The sequence below is a fragment of the Branchiostoma belcheri genome, unplaced genomic scaffold (assembly GCF_001625305.1).
Source record: "Branchiostoma belcheri isolate BF01 breed outbred unplaced genomic scaffold, Haploidv18h27 scaffold94, whole genome shotgun sequence".
Lineage (NCBI taxonomy): Eukaryota > Metazoa > Chordata > Leptocardii > Amphioxiformes > Branchiostomatidae > Branchiostoma > Branchiostoma belcheri.
The window spans coordinates 172,961-186,123 of record NW_017804620.1 but is presented as its reverse complement, the minus strand read 5'-3'; the positions used below and the strand labels follow the sequence as shown (position 1 = coordinate 186,123).

At 44.3% G+C, this 13,163-nt stretch overlaps 2 protein-coding genes across 2 annotated transcripts; one reads left to right on the top strand and one right to left on the bottom strand.

Moving 5' to 3' along the window:
* The first annotated feature begins 2,170 nt into the window (after positions 1-2,170).
* Positions 2,171-5,292, top strand: LOC109461602. Its single transcript, XM_019757979.1, has 3 exons — positions 2,171-2,219; positions 3,639-4,167; positions 5,089-5,292. The coding sequence occupies exon 2, from the start codon at positions 3,645-3,647 to the stop codon at positions 4,146-4,148; it is 504 nt and encodes a 167-aa protein (XP_019613538.1). The 5' UTR covers positions 2,171-2,219; positions 3,639-3,644; the 3' UTR covers positions 4,149-4,167; positions 5,089-5,292.
* A 1,296-nt stretch (positions 5,293-6,588) lies between these two features.
* LOC109461617 (acetylcholinesterase-like) lies at positions 6,589-12,689 on the bottom strand. The gene is made up of 9 exons (XM_019757995.1): positions 12,542-12,689; positions 11,814-11,891; positions 11,043-11,161; positions 10,068-10,229; positions 9,265-9,533; positions 8,598-8,756; positions 8,043-8,213; positions 7,320-7,510; positions 6,589-6,728 (listed from the first exon to the last, which is right to left on the bottom strand). The coding sequence occupies exons 1-9, from the start codon at positions 12,675-12,677 to the stop codon at positions 6,616-6,618; spliced, it is 1,398 nt and encodes a 465-aa protein (XP_019613554.1). The 5' UTR covers positions 12,678-12,689; the 3' UTR covers positions 6,589-6,615.
* Positions 12,690-13,163: the final 474 nt, after the last annotated feature.

The following is a 13,163-nucleotide window of genomic DNA, read 5'->3' as shown; positions in this document are numbered from 1 at the left end:
TCCAGCCTGGCCTGCAGGACATGGAAAACGAAAATCTAAGTTAAGAAAGTCGAAGGCATTTTTGAATTTTCATTTTTGAAGTTACGTGTACATGTACTAGACGTTTTATAAACAAGCCTGGCAAAGATGCGTACGTCTGTATGGACACATTTCGAGGAGAAGTCATTTATCATTTTTTAACGAATGTTTTTAACGTCAGACAGCAACAATTTTGTCCAGATGAAAAGGCTCCATTCATCAAGCATCAACGTCTACTTGTTTCTTTTCATTGTAATCATGGGAACAATACAAACACAACATTTCCCTCGGTAATGAAAACAATTCAAAATTCGTATGCAAAGATATACATTTGCATAGACTCACCCTCTTCTGTGTGACTGCAGTCGCTTTTCTTTCTTTCTTTTCTGAGCTCTCCGACAGCCTGGCGATGAAGTTTCTTCAAATCGTCTCAAAGTATCCCAAATCCGCGCCTGAAAAAAATACATATGTTCTGAGCAACATACAAACTATATCGATGTACTTCTAAGTAGAAATAATAAACTATGTTATTAATCAGTAAAAAAATAGTGTACACTTCTTGCCAAAATAAATATTTCTGCCGTAGGCACAACTTAGCCAAGGTTTTTAAACAACATGTTTAAGATATATGTAACGATAGTGCCGTATATAAAATAGTATCCTTGTTTTAGCTTACCCTTTCCTCCCGTCGGTTTCCTGGTTCGTTGCGGTGCTGTCGGCAAATTGTCGGCCCGTGTAGTAGAGTCATTTCTTCCGTTGCGAAAACGAAGTAACAGAACGGAATGTTTGACGCCATTTTAGTTCAGGAACATACTAGTAATCTTTGCAAGCCGAGACAAACGTGTTTTGAAAAAGCAAACCGTCGTTGTGACAAAGCAAGATTCAAACGACCCACCAAAACAAAGCATCGCGTCTCTTATTGGCTGGTCCCGGCGAGAGCGAGGTAGGATTGATCGTCAGTCATATAATCACGTGATCGCGTTCAATACTACAACGATCTTGTTTTTATATTATAGGTTTTAAGTTAAATCGCCTGTGCAGTCTGAACACTTGGATGATAGGATGTTTCTGATTGTGTGAATGTATTTATTTCAAGGCAGACAAATGATCTTCATAATTCTAATTCGTCATGATTACATGGCTTTATTCGTTCTAGAATTACACAACTTGTCGCTCACTGAGTGAAATAAAACCGCATTTTAACTCCAACATAACCTTACTCTTTGTAAATGTATCCAAAATCCACAATTAATGTCATGAGGGTTGACTTGTTTTGCTGGATTTCAGTATTTTACCAGGCGTGGGGAATTAACTTACGACCTAACAGTTGTGTGTGTTAAACTACTTAAAGTGCTCCAGTAGCTCTTAGGGGGCTAATGAACACTCCTCTGGCCAATGGATACTGGAAGTACTTCATTGCCACCGTGTGATCTGCTTCGGTGGCTAATGGACACTCCTCTGGCCAATGGATACTGACATTATTGCCTTGACAATGTCAAGTTGACATCGTATGATCTGCTCCGGTGGCTAATGGACACTCCTCTGGCCAATGGATACTGCCTTGCCACCGTATGATCTGCTTGAAGATTAGCTGTCTCCTACTCCTACTGTCTCTTTCACCCCGTTGATTAAACCATGAATCAGCACTTCTGCGAAAGCCTGGTGTTAATGAGCTCATCTTCCTCCTACTATTCTGCTGATGAGCTGGGGACTCATTAACGACATCGCAGCGGCGCGTCCGGTTTATGCAAATGATATGCAAATGAGCCTCGGGCCGTGGGTGCGCGTCGCTGGAGGGTTCTCGCCGTTTGACCTACTTCAAACCACGCTTAACCTCCGCCACGTGTCGCGAACAAGACGCCTTGAAGATGGCCCAAGTTCACTGCAACCGCCTTGAAGATTTGCCACTTCAAAGAAACCGCGACGACTTGAAAGACGCACGTCTTTGTACCCGCGTGTCAGGTTCTTACGGATGGTATTTTTAAAACAGTGGAACCCGTCCCAATCAGAGGGAGATAATGACGTCGTTAGGAAGGAGTTGTCCGCCAGGGACCCGCCCCAGATGCGCGCCTGTGGGACCGAAGTCTCGGTGCGATGGCTCGCTGCGGGTTGTTAAAAGGCGTCTGCAGTAGATTCAGCTGATACACAAGCTGCCTGGGCTTCTGAGAGGCGCTGGAACTGAACATTCGGCTGTCTGGCTGGTAAGTGCGCTTCAGTGTGGTTTGTTGTCCAAGAAAATAAATCTTCTGTAATATAGTATAGGTGGCAATGGTTTAGGTTTCGGCTTATTTTTGACGTGTTTTGGGCGTTAAAATAAGCCTGCAGTGGATTTACCTGATAAGCTACCTGGGCTGCTGAGAGGCGCTGGTGCGTCAGCCATTTTCATGTTACATCAACTACTAGTATACGTTTTGTATTTGCAATTGTTACCCCCAACTTTGTGGTATGTTATGTTTTATGAGCAAAGGATCAGTATGAGCACATTGTGTGTTTTCTGTCCAATGCTCTTAAATCCATGTGAATAGAATTTTTTTAAAGTACACCGTTGTGATTTGTTCTCAGAGAAAATTCATCATAGAATGTAATTTTATGATATCTATCATAATATGATATCAATCGTAGACGTAGATATCGTAGAATGTGATTTTGTTATTACATGTATCTTCAAACAGATCTCTTAGTGGATGGTAAGTGCACCGCGTGGTTTGGTCTCCGAGAAAATACATCTATCGTAGAAACGTTCTCTGTCTTACCTTGTGGTGGATGATTCGATGAATGATTTACATCCATTCGTTCTGGATCGTTCAGTCCCAAAGCTATCTGGATATGGATCTGGTTATCCTGTCAGGTTTCATTTTATTCTTTCAGTTATAGAATAAATCTATTGTAGAATGAGATAGAGCTGTGATTTTGTTATCATCTCCAAGCAGATCTCTTAGTGGCTGGTGAGCAGGTGCCCCTCAGGGTGATTCGTTCTCAAAGAAAATACATCTTCTGTGAAATAGGATAGATGGAGTGTGGTTTTGTACAAACAATGAACGATGTACACTGCTACTCTCTAAGCAGTGATTTAGGTTTAGGCCTATTTTTGACGTGTCTAGGTGTCTTTTTCTTGGCCAGCCAATCTTCGGGTGGTTAATAGTTACTGCCCTGCCAATTTTATACTGCCTTAGCCAACAAAAGATCTGCTTGATTATTAAACTGCTCTGGACAATGTTTCACCCAATTGTTTAGTAATTCGTGCTCCTTTGTAGTCACTTTTGAAGAACTGAGGTGTTCAAATACTCGTATTTCCCCAGAACTATCGTAGACTGGAACTCGTTGCACCAAGCACAGTAGGGGCATCATCACTAGAAAGCTTTAAACAACTCCTGCAATTACATGTGCAAAGATCGAGTGTAACAAGTCGTTCGGTGTGATATAGCTAGCTGCCGCCGCGCCGCGTGCCTGCGAAGCTGGTGTGTTACGCCGAAGGGCGGTTTTACAGGCTATACTGATACTGATACAGATACTAGATGGGCACTATCTGGCATGGACTTCTGAGGTAGACTCAGTACACTGTATACACTCTCTCATTCAGTGATACGACAATCTGATAAAGTATACTTGTTCATCTGCAGGTAAGGATGCTGCTCCTCCAAGTTGTTCTCCTCGCGTGCGTGGCGCTCCACCTCTCGGAGAGCAGCGCCGTCCAAGCTCTCTACGACCCGCCCTTCCTGTCGTCCGATCACCATAGCAACGACAACGACGTCATCAGCGACGCAGACGACAGTTTCCCGCCAGACTTCGCTGGAAGCACGTCCGAACCCGACGACTTCGCGGGTTTCCGAACGAGGGCCTTCGGGAAGAAGGGAGCCTGGGCGCCGTACACACACGGTGTCACCACCCGGGGGTTCGGCAACAAGCGAGGCTTCGGGAACAAAAGAAGCGACGTCGGCGAGCGATACGCCGCGGTAGAAGAGATGCTGGAGCGACTACGTCAGCTGGCGCAGAGAGAAGGGGAGATGAGATACGGCGGCCAGGTTGAGGACGTCAGCGGTGACGTCAAGCGCGGGTTCGGGAACAAGCGCGCGGTGCGGCACAGAGGGGAGGATATCTTGTTCTGGTGGCCGCGGCCGCAGCAGTCCTGACCGACTTTCTCTGCTAAAGGTAAGTTTGTTTGATCTCTAAGTAGATCCTAGGGTGGCAAAAGACAGTATCAAAGGACAAACAGTACCCATTGCCCAGAGAGAGTCCAGAACCGTGCTTTATCTAGATCCATGTTCAGGCACAGTTCTGGCGTATCCAGAACCGTGCTTTGCTCAGAATCATGCTCAGGAATAGTTCTGGATAGTCCACGCGTATCCAGAAGCTTGCTTTATCCAGAACCATGCTCAGGCACAGTTCTAGCGTATCCAAAAACGTGCATTGTTCAGAATCATGCTCAGGCATAGTTCTGGATAGTCCACGCGTAGCCAGAACAGTGCTTTAAGTACACACAGGACCAGGCACGGTTCTGGGTAGTCCATACGTATCCAGAACTGTGCTTTATCCAGAACTATGCTTAGGCACGGTTCTGGATAGTCAATGCGTATCCAAAACTGTGCTTTATCCAGCACCATGTTCAGGCACGGTTCTAGATAGTCCACGCGTGTCCAGAACCGTCCCCGGAAAAGAAACCATACCTGGGCCCGAAAAAGGAAGAATTCAAAGATGCTCGCCTTGACAGAGCTATTGAAATTTTACATTTCCACCTATATGTACATCTGTCTACATTTTCATTTCAAAGACGTACGTCCGCTCATTAAGTTGGATATTCGAGCTCCTTACCTTCTTGACACAACTGCCGACCACCCTGACCTAGGCATTCGGTTCCTGAAAGCTTTTGATGTTAAGGTCAAGGTTAGGCCCCCTGGTACGACTATCTGCATGATGTGACGTCATCATGCCCTTCTTGTACTTTCTAGGGACGTTTAGTGAAGTCAAGCGGTCATCTTTATGAATCATAAAATCGTTTGATGTTGCTTACTATTCTCACAGCGCTTCATGTTAAGATTTCAACCGTTTGACATTTTCTCACTTTTCCCACAGCGCTTGGCCCTGCTAGCTGGAGGAGGTTCGCGACACGTTCGACCTAATTAGCATATCCGTGACGTCACTTCCGCTGCGTCGGACAACGGGGGCGTTGGGACATCTTCGAATTCTTTAATTAGAACTTTGGGGAAAACTCATCTGAGATCCACTCTAAAAATAAACTAATGAAGGCATTTTATAAGAGCCAAATTCCAATAATGAGGGTCACCAAATCTACATTGCTTCAGCACAAGGGCCATTACAACTTTTTTTTTTCAAACTAAAGGCAATTCAAAATCGAAAGAGTTGTAAGCCATATGGTTGCCATGTTGGAAAAAATGCACTTCTGTATTCGAACTATGTCGTCTTGCTGTAAAATAGGGGACAACAGCAAACTTATGTTCTACATGTTCCATGGATGGCGAAGGGTTTTAAATGATTGCGCTAATGTTTATAGCAATGGAAGAAGTTAATGAACAACGACATTGGTATAATGGCATTCGCCCTTACAGACTACGTGTGGATCTGGGAAGAAAAAGTGATGTTAAAGAAAACTAACGAAAAAAACAATAAACAACCAGAGATGGGAAGCAATGACGTTTAGTTTGTTTTGTTGTTTCTTTAGTATTTCTTAGTCTTCATTTAATGCTCCTCTCCCCCTTGACTAGACAGGCTTGGGAGCATCTTAGATATTATGACATATTCATAAGACCCTCGAAACATTTCTTATGGTAGTAAAATACATTGCTTTAACAATACCCTTTGTTAAAGATATAGAAACACAGAGTTTATAATTTGCATTAAGCTGGCGCCCAATCCTATTTTCGCTGCTCTCTTTCTTTGTATCTGCGGAGAGGATAAAAGAGACTCTGCAGCTAAAATGGACTTATTTCCAAGAAGATCATACGGTGGCAAGGTAGTATTCATTGGCCAGAGGATTGTCCATAAGCCAATGGATATTGTCTGGCTAATGGAAACTGTCTTTTGCGGCCACCGAAAGATCTGCTTGTAGATTCTGGTTTCGATGCCAAGCTAAACTTGCACTACCCACAATATTAAGCAACAGGTCTTCATTTTCACAAAATGAGGTAGAACATGAATGTTGTCTTAATCTCAGACTTTAAAGACTCTCATTGAAGGATAAAATCGACGATCAACAATTCATTGGACATTGTCCTGAACTTAGTAGCTTTCATACGAACATACATACATTTCAAGACAGTCGAAATCTTATTGTTCTACTTTCTCTCTATGGCGTCGGTGGCACAACGGTTAGAGCATTGGACTAGGAACCAAGAGGTCCCGGGTTCGATACTCAATGTGGCCCGACGTTGTGTCCTTGGGAAAGGCACTTTACACGACTTCCCCACCTATACAGTGGAGTGACACCCACCGAGCCTCTTAGGCTAATCTGTCTAACTGTGTGCCAAAAACACAGTATGGATTTGGTGCGCCGATGTGACAACGTCTGCACATTGGCCACTGAGAGCCATTGATTTTTTTTCTATTTTCTCTGCCTAAATTTAGGACAGTACTATTTTCCTCCTAATTCATTAATAAACAAACCATTAAAACAAACAAAACTGTAAATAATCGACTGCTTATCGTTGTTGACGAGGCTGCTGATGTTTCGCGACATCTGGTGGATATCTTCAAATCTGAAACAAACAAAAAACAAAGCTATAAATACGGAACAGTATCTATATATCTCTCTCCAAATGCTATATTTGGCTTGCAGAAGGAAAAGCTCTGATCATAACCATTTTAACAAAGGCATTCATTTATGGGTCTGGAATCCAAGCTAAATAGAATGAAATGAATTCTTTATTCACGTATAAAGTATAAAGACTTTTGAATGGTCTACTACAACTAAGATCAAACAAAGCTAAATACATGTGTGGATGAAGTCATCCTACTTACAGAATATATGCATGCAGCAAACTATGTACAGAATATATGTGAGGGCAACATTATATATATGTGGGGTCATGTGGCGTAGCGGCAGAGTGCTCGACTTGGAACCAAGAGGTCCTGGGTTCGAGTCCTGACATGCCACCGATCTTGTGCCCTTGGGAAGGCACTTTACACGACTTTCCTCACTTAACTCAAGTGAAAATGAGCATTGCCCTGTCCTGTATTCGTCCCCTGCGTTGGTGGCGGCATAAAGTAAGTTGATATAACTTGAGTGTGCCGTCACCACATCTTGTGATTACATGTTGGAATATTGAAAAAAAAATTATATAACCAACCTGAGTCGATGTTGAGCACATGCGGTATGTATCTGTCCCAGAAGGCACAGAACTCTGCCCTCAGCGCTCGGCCGTTGGGAAGGCCAGGTTCCAGTTTCTTGTATGCCAAGCTGTTCGTCCCGTTCGTCGAGAACTTCGGCCATCTTGTGACGTCATCGTGACGCGAACCGTCCGCGTTGCGGTTCGGGTTCCTGTAATACAGATGCAGCGTCAAGCCAAATACATGATTCTGCTAAATACATGACTCTCAGACACTACTTGGGGGGTTCCAATATGGAGGCCGGGGTTTAGTCGTAATGTGGGAGACTAAACCTAACCTGACCCCAATCGTAAGTCTAACCCTAGCCCTGAACAATGATCCCAACCCTAACACTAACATAAATATATACCAACCCTAACCGTACCCCTAAACACCTGACCTCTCATGTATTTGGCAGATCAAGGATTTGCAGGAAGAAGCAGAAAGAACAGACCACGGGTCCATGAAAAGTGCAGTGTATAGGACACCTGACTGTTGTTCTTCAACAGACTCATTTGCAGGCTGAATGAATAGTAGAAATTGGCGTAAAGGGGGATATAATCGGATATAATTGTATGTACAGGACATAGGCAAATTGAACCTTCTATGGCTGTCCAACTTCCCTTGCCAATTATGTCTTCTTTAGGTCAATATCAGGCTATTTATTCAGCCTGCAGAGGAGTAATGTGGAGTCTAATCCTTACCCTGTGTGCGCGAAGTTGCTCCAGAACCGCATGACGTTGACGGCCAGGGTCTCATCCCGCAGTTCGTACTGGGGCAGGTCGTAGGGCGGCAGGAGAGGGAAGCCGAACACATATTGCACATCATCAGCATGACGCACTCCCACCCACGGTGGGGTGTTTGAAGCACCAGATCTGTAGTAAGGAAGAAATTGCAGACTTTGAGCTGAGTGACAAACAGAGAAAGCAGTATGTACCTTAAAGTCTTTGGTCACACAAACACACACGTACACACACACACACACACACACACACACACACACACACACACACACACACATGCGCGCGCACACACACATACACGTTACACACACACACACACACACACACACACATACACACAAGCACACACACACATACACACAAGCACACTCACAAACAAGCACACTCACACACACACACAAGCACACTCGAGCTCACACACACACACACGTACATCATGTTACATACACACAAACATACACACACACACCAAAAACAATATACCAATACATTTCTCCAACTATAAATAAGACTTACCTGTGAGTCAGCTGATACATATAAACATTCTCTCCCGCTCCCGCGTAAATCCTCGCAATCTCATTGGTCGGACAGACGAAGTAGAAATCAGTCGTCTGCCGGATGTACTGCACCCGATTGGCTGACTCCGAGTCATCTGACCAATCAGTGTAGCGATACCTGGAAGCGAACGCACATTTAAAGAAAATATCATATTATGGAGTAACAAGTACAACCACATGCGTCTCGACACATGGTGGTAGTATACATTGTGTAAATGTAGACCTCTGACCTCTCCACTGTATTTCATTATGTTATTTAAGCTAGCTTTAATTGTTGTGCACATAAGTAAGTTAGGCCTACGTGTAGATTGTTGTTAAGATTGTTATTGTTATACTGTTATTTAAGCTGATGTTTGTATATAATTGTTAGTAGCTATTAAGTTTGTAATTGATTATATTTCATCTTTTAAATGTTCAAGGGTTAGGTGTAACAAGTCGATCGGTGTAATATAGCCAGCTGCCGCCGCGCCGCGTGCCTGCGAAGCTGGTGTGTTACGCCGAAAGGCGGTTATACCGGCTATACAGATACAGATACAGAAAGGACTCCAGGAAGACTAGTAAACAAACTTTGTATTACTAATGGAGATTCCTAATAAACATAAACATAAACATAAACATAAACATACAGCACCGCTTCTTTCACAAGGTCGGCCGCGTCGCCGTACATGTATCGAGCCCAGTTCGCTACAATAGACTCGTAATCCGATCTGCGTATCCCAGGGTTCTGCATGGAGAGGAAGGTTGGCTGTTCCATCATTAGCATCAACGCCCCTTCGTCCGAAGCCGTTCCCAACAAGATGGCGGATCTCTGGAAGTCGCCATTTTGGAATGCGTCGCGGGGGCTTCTGGGAAGGAAGTTTGCGTCCAGCACTGGGATCCATTTTGCTTTCAACATCTGCAAAGAAAATATGCTTTCATGTTGGTGAAGGTTAGACATCCGTGTAATAAGGGGGAGGGCAACCTGTTTTGCCCTCCCTTTCACTTTGTGGGAAATGCCAATAAACAAGTACAATACACCAAAAACAATTACTCAAGCAGCTGGATATGATTTTGGAAATGGTCAGACGTTTCTGGTAGCATTCACTACCTTTCGTGAGTGACACTGTAGAGTTGTCAGAAAAGTTAGTTTATAACATATATGTACAATACTTCTGTTCCAGTACCAGCAAAATTCAGTAGAAACCTAAATACCTAGCCTCCACCAAACCTTGGAAGTGGCTGGAAAGAGTAGAAATTGGCCAAATAGACAGATTAACATAATCTGGCATGTTATCGGTCTATTTGGTCAATTTCTGCTCTTTCCAGCCACTTGCAAAGCCTGGTAGATGCTAGGTTCTTTGGGTCTCAAAATTTTGTCACTACCGGAATGGAAGTATTGTTTTGGGTGGCGCTAACATATCCCACGTTTGTATGTTTTGATTCCACGGACCTGTTGTGGCTGTGCGTTGACCAGCACTTGGGCCTCCACCTCTCGTAGGCAAGACACCACCGTGTGACTGCTTGAGGTATTGCAGGCTAGCTGCTCCGCCAGGCTCATGGCATCTGCCACTCCTGAAGGCCGGAACGCAAAGTCCGTCAAACCCGTGCCACTCTGGAAAACAAAATAGAGTACAGCTTCCTTTCTACTCAATGTCAGCAAAAATGAACACAGTCAACTCAGTCCACTACCCTGGTCAACTCGATCAACTCGGTCAACTCGGTCAACTCGGTCCACTACCCTGGTCAACTCGGTCAACTCGGTCAACTCGGTCCACTACCCTGATCAACTCGATCAACTCGGTCAACTCGGTCCACTACCTGGTCAACTCTGGTCAACTCGATCAACTCGGTCAACTCGGTCCACTACCCTGGTCAACTCGGTCAACTCGGTCAACTCGGTCAACTCGGTCCACTACACTGGTCAACTCGGTCAACTCGGTCAACTCGGTCAACTCGGTCAACTCGGTCAACTCGGTCCACTACCCTGGTCAACTCGGTCAACTCGGTCAACTCGGTCAACTCGGTCAACTCGGTCCACTACCCTGGTCAACTCGGTCAACTCGGTCAACTCGGTCAACTCGGTCGTACTATCGCAGAGTGGAACTCGCTGTCACCAAGTACAGTAGGGGTATTGTTATTAGATTAGCTTTAAACAATGTCTAGAGTTAGATGTTCAAGGGTTCGGTGTAATGTAGCCAGCTGCTGCCGCACCGCGTGCCTGCGAAGCTGGTGTGTTTCGCCGAAAGGCGGTTATACCGGCTATACAGATACAGATACAGAAGGAACTGCCAGTATGACTCTACGGCGTTAGGCAGCAGGGAGAAAGTGGGGAAAAATCAACCTTGTTCGAACACATCTTTAACCCACCAAGATGGCGGACACTTGATTTCATCAGTCACGTGACAGCAGAGAACCATGTTCTTACCTGCATGATAGCCCTTGAGAAGAGCCCCCTACTGGCCGGGGAGGTGAGGTGCATCCCGACACTTGCCCCTCCTGCGCTCTCTCCAAATATGGTCACCTTGTCGGGATCACCTCCAAATGCTAAGAACAAATTCAGAGCTGTGATTAATACATCACTATATAGATGCCATTCATTACCTAAATATTGCATTAACATTGAGCTATCTTGAAATGAACCATGCCCTTTGAAAATGGGCCCTCCTTTTTTTTCAAACGTTTGCAGCCAAAAGTATTGAGAAATTGCCTGGGAATGAAACTGTTACTATAAAGTACTACCACCACAATGTCAGGCCTCAAGAAAAATTATGCATAAATTGGTCATGAAAATGGAAAACATGATATTTATTCGAGCTAAATATGGAAGTATAAGACAGAACCAAATTTTAAAAGCCTAATACATTTCGCTGCCATCTAGGACACTTAACTGTGGGAGGGGGGCATATCTTTTGGCTTGGCTTTCGTTTCCGAAGAAAGGCATAACGTTATCAATAAGATATAAGCAACAAGCTGCCTACCTACCAAAAGTGAAGAAAGGCATCTATAAACCCTGTCTTTAGCATGAAGCTATGCTGTGATGGTGTCTATGAGTCGTCAACACCGAGGACTGTGGCACACAGAAGTGGATACGAATCCTCGGCAGCCATCTTGGTCTGTGACCTTTGACTCTATCCTTGACCCCATCCGTGACCCTTGACCCCAAGTAAGTAAAATTATACATATATTGTTTCCCTACCTCGTATGTTTGTTTGCACCCATGTCAGAACTTCGACCTGGTCCAGCATTCCGAAGTTTCCAGGGGAAACCGAGTCTCCTGTAGGGCAAACAAATAAAATCCAAATGAAAAAAATTCCGGGGTCCGACATCATCTACCACTTCAAAGAAGCCACGTGACAAGCCTCACTGGGTCAGTCTACTGAGGAAGACCAGAGTGACTGATCGAAAGCTCTAGGTGAGAGAAGATGTTTTGTGTTGGACCACAAGTTTTGTATGCCATGTGTACCAAAATGTTGATCTCTTTCTGTAGTTGCAATGAGGTTAACGGGTTATGAACCCCTTGGTAACGTTAGTTGTAATGTATTCTTAATCTTGAAAACCAAATAAAACGTTTTTTTTTTCTTTTAAATTTGATAAAAATTTCGCTAATTTTTAAGGAGACGCGTGCTTTTGAGCTTGATTCAAAAGCCACACATCCATGTTCTAGAGTTTCAACTGAGTTGTTCATGCTGTCCCCATGCTAACCTCTGTAGCCTCTAACTATACTGTCTTGCAGAAAAAGGTTATTTAAAGCGATATTAATCAGAAAATAGTATCAAATTCCAACCGTAGGGATTGCCGTGGATATGAAGGTCACGTATTTAGCACAATATGAGCGTGAATGCAAAAGCTAAGGACGAATAAAGGACTTTTGTAAAACGTCCTTGGAGGAATCGAATACAGATGACGTACGTAGTGACCTCTGACCTGTGCTGAGGAACCCGAGAGGTCCGAGTCGATAGTTGAAGGTCACGACGATGACGTCACCGACGGCGGCCAGCGCCGTGGCGTCATATCCGGATCCGGAGCCCATCTGGAACGCGCCGCCGTGGATCCATACCATAACAGTGCCATCCTGCGGCTGGAGCGTGCACGACAACAAACTTGGATTTAAAAAAAGTGCAGTGTACAGTGAACCTGCTATGTGGCGCTACAGCATGACCCCAATGTTCCATCTAAGTGTACACGATGATAGCAACGTTGCAGCACAGACACAAAATGTATAATACACTTCAGCAGAAGGGAACCTTGTTGGTGTGGTTTTCTAGTCTCCAAATGAGCCAACTGTTCTCTCCAGCAGACCAACTCCCTTGGCATGCTATCTCTCTATTTGGCCGATTTCTACTCTTTCCGGCCGCCTCCCGAAGCCTGGTAGAGGCTAGGTCTATATATCAAATCAAATCAACTTTATTGCTCAACAACTGTAGCTGGTACAATGTGTATGGCAAAGAAACAACAATGGTGCATACACAAACTAATACTAAGATATAATTCTAAGGAGCTAGTCCATAATAATACTAAAGCTAATCTATTGTGTTTAGGAAGAGTA